Source organism: Delphinapterus leucas, chromosome 8, assembly GCF_059928025.1.
Source record: "Delphinapterus leucas isolate spDelLeu-1000000601 "Yukka" chromosome 8, BTC_Dleu_Yukka2, whole genome shotgun sequence".
NCBI classification, from domain to species: Eukaryota; Metazoa; Chordata; class Mammalia; order Artiodactyla; family Monodontidae; genus Delphinapterus; species Delphinapterus leucas.
The window spans coordinates 4,924,991-4,944,303 of NC_143136.1; the positions used below are offsets into that span (position 1 = coordinate 4,924,991).

General features: G+C 45.8%; 1 protein-coding gene across 12 annotated transcripts in view; it reads right to left on the bottom strand.

Moving 5' to 3' along the window:
• AGAP1 (ArfGAP with GTPase domain, ankyrin repeat and PH domain 1) overlaps positions 1–19,313 on the bottom strand; it is a 556,588-nt gene that overhangs the window by 51,677 nt on the left and 485,598 nt on the right. For 11 of the 12 annotated variants that reach the window (XM_089916180.1, XM_089916184.1, XM_089916182.1 and 8 more), the window contains 3 exons: positions 19,090–19,244; positions 16,076–16,166; positions 12,204–12,426 (listed from right to left, as the gene is read on the bottom strand). In XM_089916180.1, coding sequence (XP_089772306.1) covers positions 12,204–12,426; positions 16,076–16,166; positions 19,090–19,244 — 469 coding nt within the window. Of the gene's footprint in view, positions 1–9,455; positions 12,427–16,075; positions 16,167–19,089; positions 19,245–19,313 lie in introns of all 12 variants that reach the window. The other variant, XR_016394007.1, reaches the window with a different exon arrangement.

The following is a 19,313-nucleotide window of genomic DNA, read 5'->3' on the forward strand; positions in this document are numbered from 1 at the left end:
CAGCTAAGTCACCATGGTTACGTGTTCATCCTCAAGGGTCATAAGATCACGCACATTAGAGATGCTTTTCATGTGAGTCCCTAAGACTGAGGGATGTGTACTCCAGGTGATGTTTATCTTCCGGACTCCAGGTTGATGAAATTTTGTATCAGTTACAAACGACATTTAATTATTGGAAGCTTTAGTGCTGCTGTCACTGCTGTTCCCACTTTCCAGGGCCTCAAGCAGTTTCTTGGAGAAATCGGGACTCTGAAGCTGGGAGAAGCTTGCTTTGTCCTGCTGGCTTGGAATGGTATGCCCTAAAGCCCAGAGACCCTGCTCCAAAGCCAGGACTGGACAGGCAAGGCTGGGCCTCGGCCATGCTTGACCACCTCCTCAAAACCACGGGGCATAAACGGGTGCAATGTCCACCTTTATTAACACGAAATCAAACTGCCAGGACTTCACGGCTGAAATTACCTTTTATTTGTTCTGCCTGTCATTTACAGGCCTCGCCATCCACCCAGTGGCTCAAGAAAGAAAACTAAGTATCACCTTGGATGTTCGTCCTTCCCCAGGCCCCCAGCTGGGGTGAGCCCTGATGATGTTATGTCCCTGAGATCCCTTTGGTCCAAATGCCTCTTGAGGAAGGGCTGTGCAGCCGGCAGGACCCAGGCAGGATTCTGGTTCCTGCATTCACAGGCTGAGCTTCTCAGGCCAGTTTCCTTGTCTATTAAAGGGGGAAAGACATCGGTTTGTCCTGTGGATTCCAGGAGCCAATGGCTGTGACATGCCCGGCCTCTCAAGGCTCTGGAAGGCCCTCATATCACTGATTATCACTGATTCCAACCCACCAATTCACCTGGACATGAGGCGCCTCTTTCTCCCTGGCCTCACCCTCCTTTGGTCTGCCCCCCCAAGTGCAGGGGGTTTTGGTAGCAGTGCAAATCCCGCTCAGAGCTCTATGCTGGACGACCCCCTCCCGCAGCTCCCCCAGCCAGATGAGGGGCAGACATGATGGCCAGGCCGACCTTCCCCCACCATCCGGGCTTCAGCCACCCTCGTGTGTTTCTGCCTCTTTGCCCAGAATGTTCCCTCTTTGTGGAATGCCCTGCCCCATCTGTGCTCCTTGGAAATTCCTTCTTTTTTAAAAAAAATTGACAAAATTCATATACTTTTTCACATTCCCTACAATTCATGCTGTAAACGTGTACGCTTTGGTGGACTTTTAGTTTAGTTACAAGATTGTAGAGCCATCGCCATCATGGAAATGCAGACAATTTTCATTATCTCCCCCCCCAAAAAACTTGTACCCTTTAAGCAGTCACTCCCTGGACACCACTGCCGCTCATCCCCCAGCCCCTGGCAATCACTGATCTACCTTCCATCTCTACGGATCTGCCTACTCAGGCGACTCCATATAAATGGAATAATACAATACGTGGTCTTCTGTGTCTGGCTCCTTTCACTTCGTATAATGTTTGCAAGGTTCATCCAAGTTGCAGCACATATGGTGTTTTATTGTTTCTTTGTGTCTGAGTAACATTCCACTGTATGGATGTACCATCTTTTGTTTACCCATTCATCATTAAAATTTTTTATTTTATTTTATTGAAGCATAGTTGGTGTATATCCATCATTTGATGGACATTTGGTTTGTTTTCACTCTTTGGTTTTTATGAATAATGCTGCTATGAACACTCATGCACAAGTTTTTGCATGGACACGTGTTTTCATTTCTCTTAGGTATATACGTAGAAGAGGAATTGCTCGGTCATATGTTAAGTCTATGTTTAACTTTTGGAGGAACTGCCAGACTGTTTTCCAAAGTGGCTGTGTCATTTAACATTCCCACCAGCAGTACATGAGGGTTCATATTTCTGTACATTCCACCAACACCTGCCACTGACCTTCTTTTTTATTATGGCCACATCTTAGTGAGTGTGCCGTAGTATCTCAGTGTGGACTGACTTGCAGTTCCCTCATCAGTAAGGATGTCTGGCATTTTTTTCATGTGCTTATTGGGTATCTGTATATCTTCTTTAGAGAAATGTCTATTCCAACTCTTTGCACGTTTCAAAACTGAGTTACTTGTCTTCTGTTGCTGAGCTGTACAAATTCTTTACACATTCTGCATATTAGACTCTTATTCAGTATGTGGTTTTCAAATATTTTCACTCATTCTCTGTTTTCAATTTCTTGATATTGTCCTTTGAAGCACTAAAATTTTTAATTTTGATGAAGTCCAATTTATCTATTTTATCTCTCTATTTTCTTCTAAAAGTTTTACAGTTTCAGTTTTTACACTTAGGTCTTTGACTCATTTGGAGTTAGTTTTTGTATACGGCAGGAGGTGGGGTCTAAGCTTCATTCTTTTGTATGTGGATATCTAGTTGTCTCAGCGCCACCTGTTGAAAGACTATTCTTTCCCCAATGAATTGTTGAAAATCAATTAACCATAGAGGGACGAGCTTATGCCAAGACTTTCAATTCTATACCATCAATCTATATGTCTATTCTTATGCCAATATCACAATCTTGGATTATTGTAGTTTTGTAGTAAGTTCTGAAATCAGGATATACGAGTGCTCCAACTTTGTTATTCCTTTTCAAGATTGTTTTGCCTATCTGAAGGTCCTGTGAATTTCCATATAAACTGTAGGATCAGCTTGTCCATTTATGCAAAAAAAAAGCATCTGTAAGTCTGAAAGGGGTTGTGTTGCATCTACACATCATTTGGGGAGTGCCATCTTAGCAATACTAAGTCTTCTAATCCATGAACATGATGTCTTGCCAATTATTTAGGTCTTCTTTAATTTCTCTCAAAGATGCTTTGTAGTTTTCAGTATATAGGTTAACTTTATTCTTGAGTATATTAATATTGTAAATGCAATTGTCCATTTCTCACGTATAGAAGCACAACTGAATTTTGTGTATTCCTGAGGTCCTTTATTAGCTCTAATAGTTTATTTTGAATTCCTTTAGATTTTCTATATATAAGATCACATCACCCGCAAATATAATTTCCCCTTCTTCTTTTCTAACCTGAATGCCTTTGGTTTCTTTCTCTTGCCTAATTTTCTGGCTCGAACTTCAACGATGAAGAAAAGTGGTGACAGTGGATGTCCTCGTCTCGTTCCTGATCTTAAGCGGGGAGCTTTCAGTACTTTACCATTAAGTTTGATGTTAGCTGTGGGTTTTTCATAGACACCCTTTATTTAGGTTGAGGAAGTCTCTTTTTATTCCTACTTTGCCGTGTGTTTGTATCATGAAGGGGTATTGAGTTCTGTCAAATGTATTTTCTGCATCTCTTGAAATGAGTACATAGCATTTGTCCTTTATTCCATTAATGTGGTATACTACTTTGACAGATTTTTGCGTGTTGAACCCACCTTCCATTCCTGGGGAAAATGACATTTGAACACAGTATATAATCTTCTTGTAATGGGGGCAGACACAGAGATGTTCTCTGTGGGTTGTAGCACCTTTGAGATGGCATATTGGATACAGAGTACGGTAAAGAAAGAGGACAGATACCTGGGTCTTAAGAAATGAGGAATAAAGTCCAGGAACTTGGGCTAAGACAGGGAGAGGGACTCCAGGTGGGTTGTGGGCATTTGTGGATACTGCTTGGTGTAGACCACTGCTTCTCAAACTTTAATATGCATAAGAATCACCTAGAGAGTTAAAACACATCGTTGGGCCCCACCACGGGGATACACTTGGAATGGGGTCCAAGAGCGTGCCTTGCTGGTGCTGCAATAAACCACTCTACAAAGCAAAAATAAACCCGGACCGCATATGCCACGTCAGCAGCCCCTCCCCAGCACCTGAGAGCACACAGGCCACTTGCCTCTCCCACCGCCAGCATGCAGGGACCCAGGCACAAAGCTGATTTGAGTTTTCCAGATAAAGAGCCCAGGAAACTTCATAAATAGTATTTTCTTTTAGCGTTAAATCTACATGATTAAGTGGGTGGGCTAATGACTAGTTTCATTTTACAAATGAGAACATTCCCTGGTTTTTAAAAATCAAAATCACAGAAGATGCTGGCTATGAAACCAGGACTAGAAATCCTCTGGCCTGGCTCCCTATTTCATCATGCAGATAATAAATACGATTGTGAAGCTTTTGGAAATACAAGCTAAATGTTTTCAACAGACAGTGTCGGGTCAGGGACATGAACGGAGGGAGGTTCAGGCAGGAGAAGGATGTGGTCACGTGAAAAGCTGGGGCTCGAACCGTGTGACTACGTTGGCTGATCTGTACATTTAGGTCTCGGTACTGTTTTCCAGAGAAGCTCTAAGGACTAGCACTGACTGCAGAAAATTAAGACTTGAGAATCACGACTGAGTGACTTGATCAGGTTTGCTGTATGAATGCAAACTAAAATGAATGATGCTTTATTATCTTTAAGTTACCATGAATGAGGCTATTAGATTTTATAAGTGGAAAGACATCGTAGTTATGCTATTATACATAATACATTTACACTAATAATATATAAACACCGGCACACTAATGGCTGGTAGGAGTATGAGCTGGGGTCAAGGGGAGGAGAGGGAATGTACACTGGTAAACACAGTGGTACCTCTAGACGCCACAACTGACCATGGGATGTGGCCATACGACACTGAGCAGAAAAAGGACGGGAGCAGCAGAAGGACCAGGGCAGAGTGTCAGGAGTCAGGTCCTGCGTTCAAGTGATCTGCCCCTTAGTCCCGGGCAAACCTCGACAAGTGACTCCAGGACCCTGACCTCACAACCTTCTCACATGGGAAACGGGGGTCATCCCGTGTCGTAGGACGGCTCTGTCCTAAGAAAAAGCACCCAGTACACTGTGAACCCTGGACCCAGGCTTGTCTGCTTCTGCCTCTTCTTCATTGTTAGGAAGAAGAAAGCAGGACCCTCCTCAGAAGAGAGGAGGTTTCTGGTGCAAAATGATCAAAGCACCACTGAGAGAAATGACCTTCTGGAAAATGCTCTACTTTTGGAGGAATCAAAACAGAGGCAGTTGTTTTAGAGTATTTATAGGCCCCCGTTTAGAAGGGCTCCCACGATCTAGAATTCAAGTCTAACGGTTCGCCTCCACATTACGTTGCTTCATCTACGGACGCGGGCTCGCTCGGAAGTGGTCAGGGCGTCCACAAGAAACTGATGCTGGCAGGTGACTCGCATTTGCAGCTACCAATGATAATAAAAATTCTTAACAATAAAAAATTCCTTGATTGTCTCCATGGCTACATTTCAGAGAGCAAATGAGAGGGGTTTTCAACCCAAGACAGCTCTCCGGTCGCAAAGCTGGCTCCCACATTTGGTTTCCTACAGGATCAAATAAAAGACGGGTTTGTGTGTGGCAGGAGGACGTAATAAACCAACAGCACTATTTCATCCATCTTCTTCAAAGGCAACTGGAAGGAACAGTTATGCTGTAAAACGCGGATCGCATTTTACTTAACCTTACGGAGAATCTTGTTAGATCCGCCTTTCTTATAATTAGGGCTAGTCTATCCTGAGAGCTTAATCGGAGAGCACTGCCGATGCACAGATTCCCTCCACGCTCCCTGCCTGCAGCGTACCAGGGGAACTGCTCTATCTCTTGTCAACCGTAATCTACAGGTATTATTTTCTGAGGCAGTGTTAATGCGCGTCTCATTTGTACATTTCCCTAACTGACTTAATATTGATAGTGCAGTATTTCTGATCTGGGTGCAGAGCTCGGGTAAGCCCAAGCACATTTAGCAACGTGCTAATGAGGACCACCCCGTCAAGGAGGGTGGCTGAGTTACGGCTCTCGGGGTCTGATTCCATGTCGGCCCACTCTGAGAAGTCCCTAAAATATCTTAAGTCAAATCCGAGGTCCCCGAGCCGCTGTTGGGTTTGCGGAGCCGCGGACGTGTGAACTCTATTGGCAATAAACGTCGCTCCTGCACGCGGATGGCGTGCCTGCAAACCCAGGGCTCCTCGGAGCCTGCCACTGTCCCCACTCACTCAGGACACTGTCCCCGCCCGGACCCGAGGCCGGGAGGGTGGGACCCGCTCCGGCGGCTGGGGCCAGGGCATGCCCGCTGACAGGCGCGCCACGATGACAGAAATGCACTCTGAGTTGCAATTAGTGGCACTGTCATTTTCGGGGGCTCCTGCCAATTAATTAAGCCTGTCAAACAGAAAAACCACAGCGCTCACATGATAATTTATATTGGAAGAGACGAGCCTCATGGAGCACAGCGGCTCCCTCTGCAAACAGAATTCTCCCTCCGAGCATGGAAATACGTAAGAGAAAATAAATAAAATAAAACAACAACACAAAAGGGTGGATGGAGGGGAGGTGGAGATGGGGTCCTGCACGGGGAAGAAGAAAGTGAGGCTGTCCTTGTTATAACTGTTAACTCTGATCGCCAGAGTCGAAGACAGGCTGATTAAAACTCCAAACGAGCCCCCAGCTCCCTGAACCCTCTGTGTCCGTCCGGGATGATAGAATCAGGAGTTTATTCATACCATTAAGCCCCAGAGAACTTAATTGAAAGAAGAGCACAGCCCGGACCTTGACAAGCGGGAGGTCACAGTAATTGCTGCTGGACATATTTAACATTAAGATAATCAGGCCATTAATTACCCTTTGGATCATTAAATCAGCCAGTTGCAAAATGAAATTTCTGCCTCTATTACTCACTTGAGAGACCACAGGGGTGGCCTTTAATTTATCAGTGAGCTTGAGATACAAAGGCTGGGGCTGGGGGAGGGCAGGAAGGGAGGGGGCCGAGCGGTGGCAGTGGCAGCGGCGGCAGGGCATCAATTCGCCATGCTCGGTGATCCTGGCAAATTAACTAGGTAAGATAACCTCCGCTTCCAAAGGCAGAAGCTGGGGGTATGTAAATAGATGAGGGCAGACAGGGAGATCAGAGTCTGCACACCACTTAGCAGGATAATAAAGGAAATCATCCTTGATTATCAGTGCTAATTTGGACACTGCCGGTAGCTTGTTATGTGTGTTCTGAGTAGCATTTAATTAATTCAATTGCTTGTTAATGAGGGAAGTGACATGTGGGGAGCAGATGCCACCCAACTGCAGATGGGTTCTGGTCATCACTGCAAAGTCCTTTTTTTCCCCCCCCCCCCCATTTCTCCCCCTGCCCATTTTTCTTTTTTTTTAAGGAAAGAAAATAGGAAAAGGTGTCAAGCATAGAGGAACACTCAAAAGAGACAAAACACTGACCTCAGCAGGGCCAAGAACTGTTGAAAAATAATAAGATGAGACAATCCTGGGACCGCGTGGGCCCTCATGTTCCCCGAGGCCGCATTTGGATCAGTGCATCTTTATGCCAGAAATTTGAGCCTGAGATTACTATATTGTGATCTTATGATCAAACCTAACGAGACAGAGACGTGGCCAAGTGGTGCTGCTTTTAATATCTCAGAGTTAGCGGTGGGGATCCAATTATTTTCAGTTTGGATACATTTCCCCTTTATCAATATCTCCATGTGCATAAATAAGATGAAAGTGGCGTTCGGAAATGAAAAGGACACGGAACTTGGATCACCGGGCAGACTCGCTCCGCCTGGAAGTGAGCAGCCCGTCTCTCCCACGCGGATTCCTGACGTCCGGCCCCCAATCTTCCTCCTGAAGTGACATCTTTTTAGAGGTTAAACACAAGAGGGGAGTTTAGGGGCGCAGGTGAACTGACAAATAACGAAACCCAGAGAAAGGATGCTAAGAGAGGGAAGGGAACGTACGCTAAATCAGCAAACTCGGTCCCCTTCCATGTGGGATCAAAGAGGCGACAGGGTGATTTCAGTTGGGCCTAGAGCTTCTCCCAAGGGCTCTTTCACGGAATTGAGAACACAGCTCTCTACTTCCAGGTTCCTTTGATTTCCTAGACCAAACCGGCAGGCCCCAAACCACCTTGTAAACAGGATACCTGCCCTGAAATGCAAATAGCAACTGGTCCCTGGTCCCTCCCGGGGCCAAAGCCCTCGACTCGGAGACACAAAGGTGGAAGATGAAGAGAGAAAGCCGCACAGCGCAGCTGAGTTCGGCTTCTGCCAGGAGGAATGCGGTTCCAGAGAGCTCCGATCGGTCCTGGTGGGAAATTATTTTCCCTGCAGTCAATCGAAAAAGCTTCTAAGTGAAAAGGGGGATGAGAATCAAGAAGGACCTGTCTTAAGTGATGCAGACCGGCCCCGAAAACACCAGTGCGTGGCCGAGCGTGAGAGGATGCACAGAGAGGTTTGTTTGAGACGGCTTCACCGTGTGCTGGGAATTTCACTGACAGACACATGGGGAGTCCTGAGGCCCTGAGGATGCAAAGCCCCCCCGACACATGTATTCCAAGCTGACCAGTTTCCTCTTTCTCTCATTCACCCATTCGTTCACGCACTCCGGAAATACGCACGTGACTGTTTTAACATCTCTACCTCCGAGCTGTGTCCTGACACCGGAACCAGAGCCCTGCCTGGTGGCTCCAGGCCCCGCGTCCAACTCCACAGGACAACGTACTCTAAGATGCAACACACCGACTCACACGCTGACCGTCCTGCCGACAGCAAACTGCCCCTCCTTAAGGCCCTGACATCTAGTTCATTCTGTTACCACTTCTCCCCTACTCCAGCAGCCCCATTTACAATCAATATTTTAAGTGTGTGCTTAAATGGTATCAATAGCAATTAGAGGGGAATTCTGATTCCACCCCAGAGGTAGTTAACTGTTACAGCATCGATCTTCTCTACCTGCTCCTTTCTCCAAATTAAACCTCCATTACAGAGGGGGATGAAGGGCATCCTCTCCCCTCCTGAGACAATAAATTTAATATCGAATGCACTGGAAAAAAAACAGCAGTTGTTGCAGAATCCATCCAAAAAGATTTTTTTTTTCTTCCTGGGACTAATTAAAAGATGCTTTTCTTGACTAATGATTCCCCGGTTTAGGAATGGGAAGTCAATACTGCTTTGCCGCCGTCAGCTTCGATTGATCTCAAAGCTGTTCAAGTTTGAACGGCAGTTCTCAGGGCAGCTGAGAATCGCTGGAACCAATTACGTGCCGTCCAAAGCTGCCCTAATCAGGGGTGAAGGCCCAGCAAGCAGTAGGGCAGACGGCTGGTCAGAGGAGCCCGTCTGGGTGACACCAATGCGAGGTGGCTTCAGTTGTTTCTTTGGAGAAGGATCCGTCGTGTTCTACTTCTCCATGGTCCTGAGTCTGTGTGTGTGTGTGTGTGTGTGTGTGTGTGTGTGTGTGTGTGTGTGTGTGTGTGTGTGTGTGTCTGTGTGTGTGTGTGTGTGTGTCTGTGTGCTGGGGGAGGTATGGCACATTTCTAATTATATTCCACTGTCAGAATGAATCTTCTGAACAAGACAGAATGGATGGAGCTTCTCGGGAAAACAGCTGGGCCCTCTTTCAAAGAATTAGACTGGATATATTGCACTTGGCTTTTCCTCAGACAGAGATAAAATTTTATTAAAATATTTCTTTTTAGTATTACCTGAGGGCCACATTAGAGAACCGTCCAGCTTTTTTTGTGCTAGTGATCACAGGTCCTGCAGAGAGAGCGAGGCAGGGTGGGTGGGAGGGCGTGTCTTTCCTTGTCTTGGAGAGGCAGGAACCAGACTAGATATCCATTCTCACACCGCAGACTGAATTCCATGTGGACATTCCAGCCCAAACTTTGGGATTTTGATTCTGTTTGAGGAAAGTGCAGGAGGTAGTGAAGGAGCTGGGGATCTGGACTGTTTTACAATTACACTGAGCGGTCTTTGAGTGTATCTGAGGCTTTGCCCACGTTCCACCGGGACCACAGTCTTCCAACTGATCTCCTTGCCTGTCTCCATCCTTTCCTAGGATGCTGCTGGCTGCCTCTAGTTCTCCTGAGAACAGGCGGAACATATACGAACACAGAAAGAGATCCAACAACCCACCCTCTGCCCAACCGCGAGAGTCGCTGTTAAAACACTAGCCCGGCTCACCAGGCCTTTGCTCTATTATGGCCTTCCCTTCCCCACTTCTCACTGTGTTCAAGGGTCCAGCTCCCCATGGGCCCTGAGGCTTCCACGTTCCTGTTTGTGTGTAGGTCCCTACCATCCTCCAGCACACACACTCCCCACGCCCCTAGGCCTGGAGATCACAGCACAGTTTAAAGTCAGCTCAGATGACATTTCTCCTGGACCTCCTGGAGCAACGCAAATCCCTCCAGTCTGTGAACGCCACCGAGTCCTGGCATCCTCAGCTGGCCCTGAGAACATTCACCAACCACCGCACACTTACGGTCGTCACCTAGCAATCACTTCTTTTCTATGAGGAAGCACTCAATGAATATTTGCTGAATTTAATTAAAAATAAAACTCCCTGGGAGAATTACTAAAGCACAAAGGTATATTCAATTCTCAAACACGTTTATCTTCTTAGAGATGGACAGAACTTAGAAACCCCCAAGTTACCACTGGAAATACGACGTAACCACATCACCTCACTGTAGGGATTTCACAGCAGTGACTCCACTTGTGAGAAAGAAAGACTCAAATGTCTCTAAAATGTAAAGATACGACGTGTATAACACTACACAGAAGAGGAAGTTACATACTCAAGAGGTTAATTCAAATGTACAAGTTAGAAGGATGAAATACCCTTACATACACCATCTTCACTTACGAGGATGAAATTATTATATAATATTTCCCAGTTAAAAAATTAACCTACGTCTTTGTTTGTAATCATTCTAAATGGTTTCTAACTGTGATAGATGGAAAAACAACCAAACTCTTCTAATTCATGTATTAAAAATAGTATAACTGCTCCTTTGACACACAAACAGTAAAATGCATAAAGTTAATTTTTTCCCAACTTATCTTAATGTTTTCTGCATTCACACGTTAAACTCAATCCGATTTCCAATCATTTTTCTTTTTCAGATCTCAATACCCTCCAAGGAAACTATATGTATGAAAAAATAGACATTAAAACATGAATTAATCTTTTAAGAATGCTCCTAGTGGACAACCCTGCGGATTTCTATATTAGTGTTAAATCACATTTGAAAAACGGCAGAAGTGTATCATTTCTTCAGTCTGTAAGACAGCTGCCTGCGTGTATATTACACAGCGTAACTTATATATAAAGAGCTCACAGCGCCAACCTACTCGATCTTCAACAGATGTACTTTGTGCACATTTCTTGCGCACCCCCGTCCCCTCCCCACAGAGCACCTAATAGGAAGGGCAGGGTTAATGGCACCAGCTTCATTCTCTCAAGTGAACCGAAGGGGGCACCACAAATTCATTTTTTAGTGTTGATGAAATGAAGCCCACCGGTTTTCCATGTTATTGGCAGTAGAAACCAACTTCTTACCCCTCGCATGTGGCCCGACCACAGACGGACACCTGGGTTTCCTTGTTGTCTGATCACCAGCACGACAGATCCGTGCTGATGCTGGGAGGCCTCTTCTCCCCCTTCACCTCTGCACACACCTGAGAAGTGAAGGCTGAGCCCATCCCGTGCCCCTGCTTCAGATGCTGGGATGCCCCCCAGCTCCCCGAACAGCCGTGGAGACAGGACGGTCCATCCTGCCTCTGTGAAAGAGGCTTTCTCAGAAAACGCGCCATTTTACCACCTCTTAGGTACATTAAATATGCATGTGTACTAAGAAATGGCTTATAATTGCTGTAAATGAAAAATGAGAAACGGAATGGACTCAAAATAAATGCGTTTTTTACACTGGGTAACAATTAACATTAATGAGGAGCCACCATAAGTTACGCCATACTTGGTTGATTAAATGTGTTAGAAATATATTTCAGAAAATAAAATATATTTGGTTACTATAAACTCACTTAGTGGGGGTCGGGGGGAGAGGGGAACCAATGGAGTAGATGCTTATCAAAGACATAAGAATAACAAAATTAAAGAATCCAAAATTCATAATTAGTGTTAACAGCCTAGCTTATGCCTATTAGAAGTATATTAATTAAAGTGATATATTCATAAGGTTAGAAGCTTAATACATTTCTAAGAGAGGGAGAGGAATCCCCAAAGTGTAAAAACAAGAGTAAAAAATTAAGGAGTTTGAATTACCCGTGTCTGCGGAAGAGCAATTTTTCATACAGATGTTTCTGTCCAGGGTAACCAGCTTCCCACTGGTTGCTGGGGCAGTTTCAGTGGTGGCTGTCATTAAGGTCATTTCTGGTTGTTGAACTGCCTGCAGAATGCCCCATAACCACATGCCTTCCCACGTCCCTACCTTGTGGAGTCCAGCGAGGGCTTCGTCCGCCCCTGGGTGCTCTCCTCCCAGATGCTGTTGGCCAGCTCATTCCCAATGGACGACATCACCTTGATAAGCTCAATGGGCCAGTCATCAAGGTCCAGAGATCGGACTCGAGAAAGGTGGGTGCCAAGATTCCGGTGGATCCCTGAGCACTCAATGCACATGAGGGCTCCCAAGTTCAAACTGGCCCAGTTGGGATCTGTGGGAAGAGGAAAAGGGCGCCATATGCAATCAGACCGTCATCACTCATCCCAACTGTCCTTAGGCCTCAGGGACAGAACGGCTAATCGGACTTCCCACGCAACAGTCCCTCCCTAGGATCACATGGCTTGAAAATGCTCCCCGGCCGGTACTTGGAACTCTCTCAGGCATCTCAAAAGCTCTGACATGTTGGCGGCAACTTTCAAACAACTGGCTTTAACCAAAGCCTTGGAAACAACTGAAAGCATTGGTTTGGATAGAAAGATGCACTTTTGGATACTTCCACAGCAGCACTCCCCTTGAGCAGGCAGACACACATGGAAACAAAATCAGGCATGACTTGGTGCCTACTGTGGATGGCAGCTGATAGCGGGAAAGAGAAGGTGTGCTGAGGGACAGCTGGGTCATTCCCAAAGCTACCAGGTCCCACGTGACCACCTCTGCAACCACGGGCACATCAAAGTTTTGAGTGACATGATGCGCACATTTGCAAATTTCCAAGATGAAAGAAAGGCACACTACAATGAAGAAGTGTGCTTTTCAGGGATCTTATTTAAGGGCAACCACCAAAGCAACTCCCGTTTCTCCATCCTTCACTGCTGGTAAGATGGCGGACACGGTCCTTTGGTTAGGTTACTACCCAGGATGATCGACCCTGATTCTCGGAATAAATGGTGATGGGCTTTGGGCTGTGACACTGCACCAAGGGCACTGAATGAGTCCAGAGAACAGCACTGGGACCCCTGAGTGGGATCAGTCCCTGTGTGAAACTGGCTGAAACAGTCAGAAGACTGTGGACTTGGACCCAGGGCTGGCTTCATGCTAGAATCGTCAGCTGGTCTGCAAAGACGGGGCTGACCTTGACAGTCAATGGCTTTCACCACCGACAGAAGCAAATGAGGCTTCCATCATCCAAGAGTAACCAACATTTACCGCAGGCGCACCTGAAGAGTCAACAAAAAACCAGGTAGCTGACATCATATTTATTTGGAATCACTCTGGAAGTGGCAAATGACCAGGAGTGGCCTTATGCTCATTCAGCAGAAATCAGCCAGTGATTCACTTAATATCTAATACAAAGGCAGGAAGGTGGTGATAGAGACCATGGTGGGGGCATACAAGAAGAGGGGTCTGTGACCTCAGAGACCGTCTGGTTGGGAAGAGGAAACAGATGCCCCTAATAATAATAATAATAACACATAAAAAACAAAACACCTTTGCCAATGTGTCATCTCTCATGTCCTTGACCTCAGCCCCTCGACCTTCCCCTTGTCCTCTGAGAAAACACAGCAGGGCAGCCAAAGGCTTAATTTGAATCCTGCTACACAGCTGGCTCTTATGGTGACCTGGGGTATATAACCTGACCCTTCAGACTCTTCATGTCACCCTGTAAGTGGGACACACTGTAGCAACAGCTATTACAGTCACAAGAATGGAAAGAGACAGTGCATGGTGGGACTGGGCACAGACCTGACAGATAATGTGTTTAAGGAATGGGAGTTTAAGACCTCTTTTCTCTCCAGATTTGTCCCACTTTGTCCCTGGATTCCTACTCAGGTGGCCTCATTCTAAACAAACTGGCCCCGGAGCCTCCCCCAACCTCCCTCTTCCACCTGCCCTCCCCACCTGGGCACTCGCCCGCCCAACCCGGCTCTCAGAATGTTCTCTCGACCTCCAATTGGCCACACACCGCAAAGCTCAGGAGCCACGGAATCTTCCCGTTAAAACAATCCTGTAGATGATAGTGGAAACCACTGCAGACGTTTCTCCTAATGGAGGTTCCGATATGTCTCCGATTTTGTGCTTTTAAAGATGTTACGTTGAAACTTCCTGATAAAAACGCACTTCAAATAACGACTTCTCTCTTCTAACTTCATATCATGACACATATTGAAAGTAACATTTAAAAATTCAAACAAAAGAAGATGCTTTAAAGTCCCTCAAGAGCTTCCCTGGTGGCGTAATGGTTAAGAATCCGCCTGCCGATGCAGGGGACACAGGTTCCATCCCTGCTCTGGGAAGATCCCACACGCCGCGGAGCAACTAAGCCTGTGAGCCACGACTACTGAGCCTGTGCTCTAAAGCCTGCGAGCCACAGCTACTGAGCCTGCACTCTAGAGCCCAAGAGCCACAACTACTCAAGCCCACACGCCTAGAGCCCGTGCTCCGCAACGAGAGAAGCCAACGCAATGAGAAGCCCGCGCACCGCAACGAAGAGTAGCCCCCGCTCGCTGCAACCAGAGAAAGCCCGTGCGCAATGAAGACCCAACACAACCAACAATAAATAAATTAAAAAAAAAAACTAAAAAAAAAAAAAGAAGTCCCTCAAGATACCTGAAGAGGAGACCCCTTCTTTCACCCGGAGGCCGCAGACGTGGCCTTGCCGTCCTGCCCTTACCTGCCTGCCAACCAGTGGTCTCTCCCAGGTGGCTCTCCCCTTTTATCTGTGACAATCCTGAGTTCTTTCTGTTAGGTCGCACAAATCCTACCTGGCCAGCTTCCTACCTGAGCAGCAGCTGCTCTTCCCCTGAACAAACCAGAGCCATTCAGCTGTGCGTCCTGCTGCTCCCCTGACTCACAATGACTCCCTCCCCACCTGCTCCAGTCCTGCCCATTTCCTGCACAAGGTCTGCTCTGAGTTGCTGTGTGCCCCTAACGGCCTTTCTCCATGGCCCCGGGCCTTGTGGCCACTGGGTCCAGGCCTCGCCCACTGGGCTTCAGGCTCGGGATGCCAGGGCCACCTGACACCCTAGCCTGGTGCTGGACCCTAACAACGGCAAAAATATATGATTGGAAAAACTTTACTGAATGGGCCCAGCACTGTGCCAGGGCTGGAAGGTGAAGAATGAGAAGTAAGTCCTTAACTTCAAGGATACGAACTACAAAAGGACTTTCTCAAAGGGAACGTGGCATTATTCCCTGGACAACGGAAAGCATGGAGGAAAACTGGGTTGCTCCAAGGCACAAAGCATAATTATGAAGTCTGTCAGTTCAATCAAATGCTTTTAGTGTGTAGTGAATTCAAGATAAAATAAAAAGAGACCATTTGATAGCAAAATCTAGAACATATGATTTTGAAATAAAGAAAACAAACCCCAGAAGTCTCTGGGCAGGATTTAACCAACTGTACTCTATTTTTACGGAAAAAGCAAACAAACGTATGATCGTTGATTAAGCCAAAGGTTGGTTTCTGGATGTGGCACAGAATCTGGGCAGGTGGCCTAATCCCTATAGCATCTGTGGTGTGACTGTGGCTCATGGGGATGCCTGAGGCATAAACAAGACTTGTGATGAACCAGAATGGAAAAGAACACGAAGAAGAATATACCCGGGTCCAGCTGAATCGCTTTCCTGTACAGCAGAAATTAACACAACATTGTAAATCAACTACACTTCAATAAAATTAAAAAAAATCAAACAAACAAAAAAGAATTACAGTGCCATCAGAGAGGCATTTGTGTGAAGGGCACTGTGTTAAAATATAAGTCTAAACAAAAATATTTCAGTTCCTTAAAAGCCATTAAATCATGTTATAAACCTTACATGCCAGATGACAGATGTGGGTTTGCTGCAATGCATGCTGTGTCGGACCACCCCATCTCCCTCTGCCGAGGGCCAAGCCCCACCCGGTCCTGGCTCACACTCACTTTGGGTCTCGCAGTCCACGCAGTGGGAGTTCCCTCGGATGTTCCGTATCGACTGCAAGGCCATGGCCTCACTCTGGCTGGTCAGTCGGGACTGGCATACAGGGAGACATAACAAACGCAAGATATGAGAACTCCGAGAAAAAGGTATATACCTGCTAATAAAGCCTGGGAAACACCAAACAGATGGTGAGCGAATATAACACGAGGGCAATTTCAACAAGGGACTCCTCTTTAGACGTCTTTAGGATGGAGCCTAGCAGATGGAGAACGGGTCGGCACTACCTATTAAGATGCGTCAGATGAGAGACTCACGCCCTAAGACACATCTCGTGATTCCTCGTCAGGAGACCACACGTGTGTGTGGCTGGGGGTGTTTATGCTTCAACGTACACTTACTTGTCTTCTCTAAGCAAGTCAGAAAAACACAAAGAGGGGAAAAGAGGAACATAAAAATTATAAACTATCATGGTTAAGTTTTATTAACATTGTGATATCTATTCTTCTGGCCTTTTTTAAAAAAGCACATGTATACAGATAGACGTGCTTTAAAAAAAAAAAAGCCAGTGTGGTGTACATTGCTTTGGAACCTGCCTTTTTAGCCTAATGACATAGTGTCACCTCTCAATGCCATCACATGGTCCCTGGCATTATTTAATTTAATTTAATTTATTTCGGATGTGATAGATATTCAGAAGTTTTGTTTTTCTGTATGTTTAAATTTGATTTTGGAAGGTAGCTGTTACCTATGTTACTGATTTTCAGTCTTTCAGCACCGAGACTCCTTAGGAAAAGGGTCAGAGCAACTCTGGCATCATTTTAAATGGCTGCATAATATTCCACTTATGAAGACCTAGTTAGAGTTTTCCTTGATGGACATTTAGACTGTTTCCAACTTCTGTCTGCCATCAGCAGTGCTGTGAGTATGCTTATCGCGAACTCTTTGCACAAATTCGTGATTATTGACTAAGGATGAATTCGTCAAGACAGGAGGACCAGGGAGAAGGACGTACATGGTTTTAAGGCTTATGATGCACCCATTTAATATAACGGCTAACGCCAAATAAATCCCAGAGGGCACTTAGAATAAGCTTGATTTTTGTGTAAAAATTATTCACAAATGGAACCATCTTATGTCAAATTGTTTGCTGGGAAACAGTTGCTTACTACTTAATCATAAACTGTAATTTATTAATTGCTACTGTCTGATTAGCATAATGCATCATTGGGGTTTTATTCCCTTTGGTTAGATGCCCAAGTATTCAAAGTGTGTCTAACAATTTCTACTGGCATCTGGAGTGTGTGTGTGCACGTACAGAGATGTGTCTGTCTGCCTCTATAATCTCTAGGGCATACGTATGTATATCTGCTATTGCTCCCAATTCTGAATTATCCACGGACAGCTAGAACACCTTACAGCCCATTCTCAGCTGAGGCTGTATTTTCCCCTCCAGCTGTTACTTGTGGCTATTATTTCCATGCTGTGCACCGTCACACCTGTTCACCAAGCGCCCAAAGTGCTCACAGTGAGTCCTTCTCTCACGGGGAACTCTGGCCTTTGATGGCACACGTCTATCGAGAGAAAAGGGGAAGTATTTTAAGGCTGGTGCTTGCATCAGGCCGAGGTGACGCTGTCTGTTTTCACAGAGAGCTGGGAGGCATCTGGCAAGGGTGTGAAACAGAAAAGGCCAGTGCCGTCCCCCACCTTCTTGAATCCGATGACCTGGCATATATTCAGGGTCTGACTTGAGATACTGTGATTTTACGCAAAATTTGGAGATGCGTTTGTCTGTTCAGCCACACGTGCCCTCCCAACGCCTGTTCTGAAACCGAGTTCCTGAGCTTTGTGGGTGACAGGTGTCCTCAGCCCCCATCGACAGGAGATGCGGAAGCATCCCGAGTTTGCTTCAGAAGCCACACCTGCAGCCGTGACTCAATAAAGCCAAGGTGCTCAGAAATGGAGGCCCTGATTCTCCTCACTGTGCGTATAAAACATCTTTAAAAAAGAGAGGCAAATTACATTATAATAATAATGACTGTGGTCTGGTTTACCCTGGTTAAAGAGGGTAATAAAATAAGACACTCCATCTTTTTGAAAGACAGACTCCCTTCTTAATGACAAAGCTGAACATAAATCATTGGCAGAAATGTCTTTAAATGGTTACAAACGAAATTGCAGGTTGGGAGGCAATGTTCTGGTTGTTCACAGTTTGAAAACTCAAAATGCTCTCCGAGACTTTAAAGCGTCCCAGAGAAGGGGTTAAAAACATCCAAGCATTAAAATAATGATTTGTGAAGGGACCTCTGACGGGAAAAGGGAAATGAGAAAAATGACCTTTGTATAAGGAATATCATTGGGCAGTAATTCAGAAAATGCAGGTTAAAGTCTGCTTTTCCTGGCTAAACAAATGCAAAAGAATGAACTCTAATTGAATAAACCCCATACCAGGCTTTATCAACAGAATTTAGAAAATGGACATTTTATCTTCCCTAAGCTCTTTGCATATGCTCATATATGTGCATGTGCTTTTCATCGAAGCCTGTACTAAGGGTCAGTTTTCTAACTTGACGTGGATTTGAATTTGAGACATTTATGAGAACGGAACAGTGCCTCCTCTTAAGTCTGCACTTCTTTTCCTGAGGGTATTCAGCCTAAAGCAAAAATGAGTGCGAACAAAGAAGCCACAAGGGTCCAAAAGATTCTATGATCTCCAATAAAAGGTCAATACTTTACATTTGGGATGAGTCGAGAGAGCAAAGATTTGAACTGGGATATTCTGCCACCCGAACGTGGTTAAGCTAGGCTACTAATCTAGGATAGAGGACACATATCGACACAATTCTTTTTTATCTTTGCAATTATTTTGCATTCTGCTCAGAAACATTTAAGAGTCTTGCCAATTGCACGTCTCACCCGAGGCTCTCCCCTCCCCCACCCATTTCCGTTTCAGGATCAGCCGCTCTTGATTTTGGTGGTGGGGCCTTGCGGGGGCGCGGCAGGCTGCTCCGGGTTTTACCTTATTCTTGCTGCTCTCGCACGACTGTAAGCTGGCGAGGATCTGACTCTCGATGGCCTGGACCCACGCGTCTCGCTCCTCGTAGGTGGTGGCTTCAAAGTGCCACGTCTGGCCAGTGAGGGACACAATGATAAACTCAAAGTTTTCTTCTTGTTCTGAAACACAGAGTGGTGGGGATGAAGAGTTTAGCTTTCATGAGATCATGGCCCCTCCGCCAGCCCTCG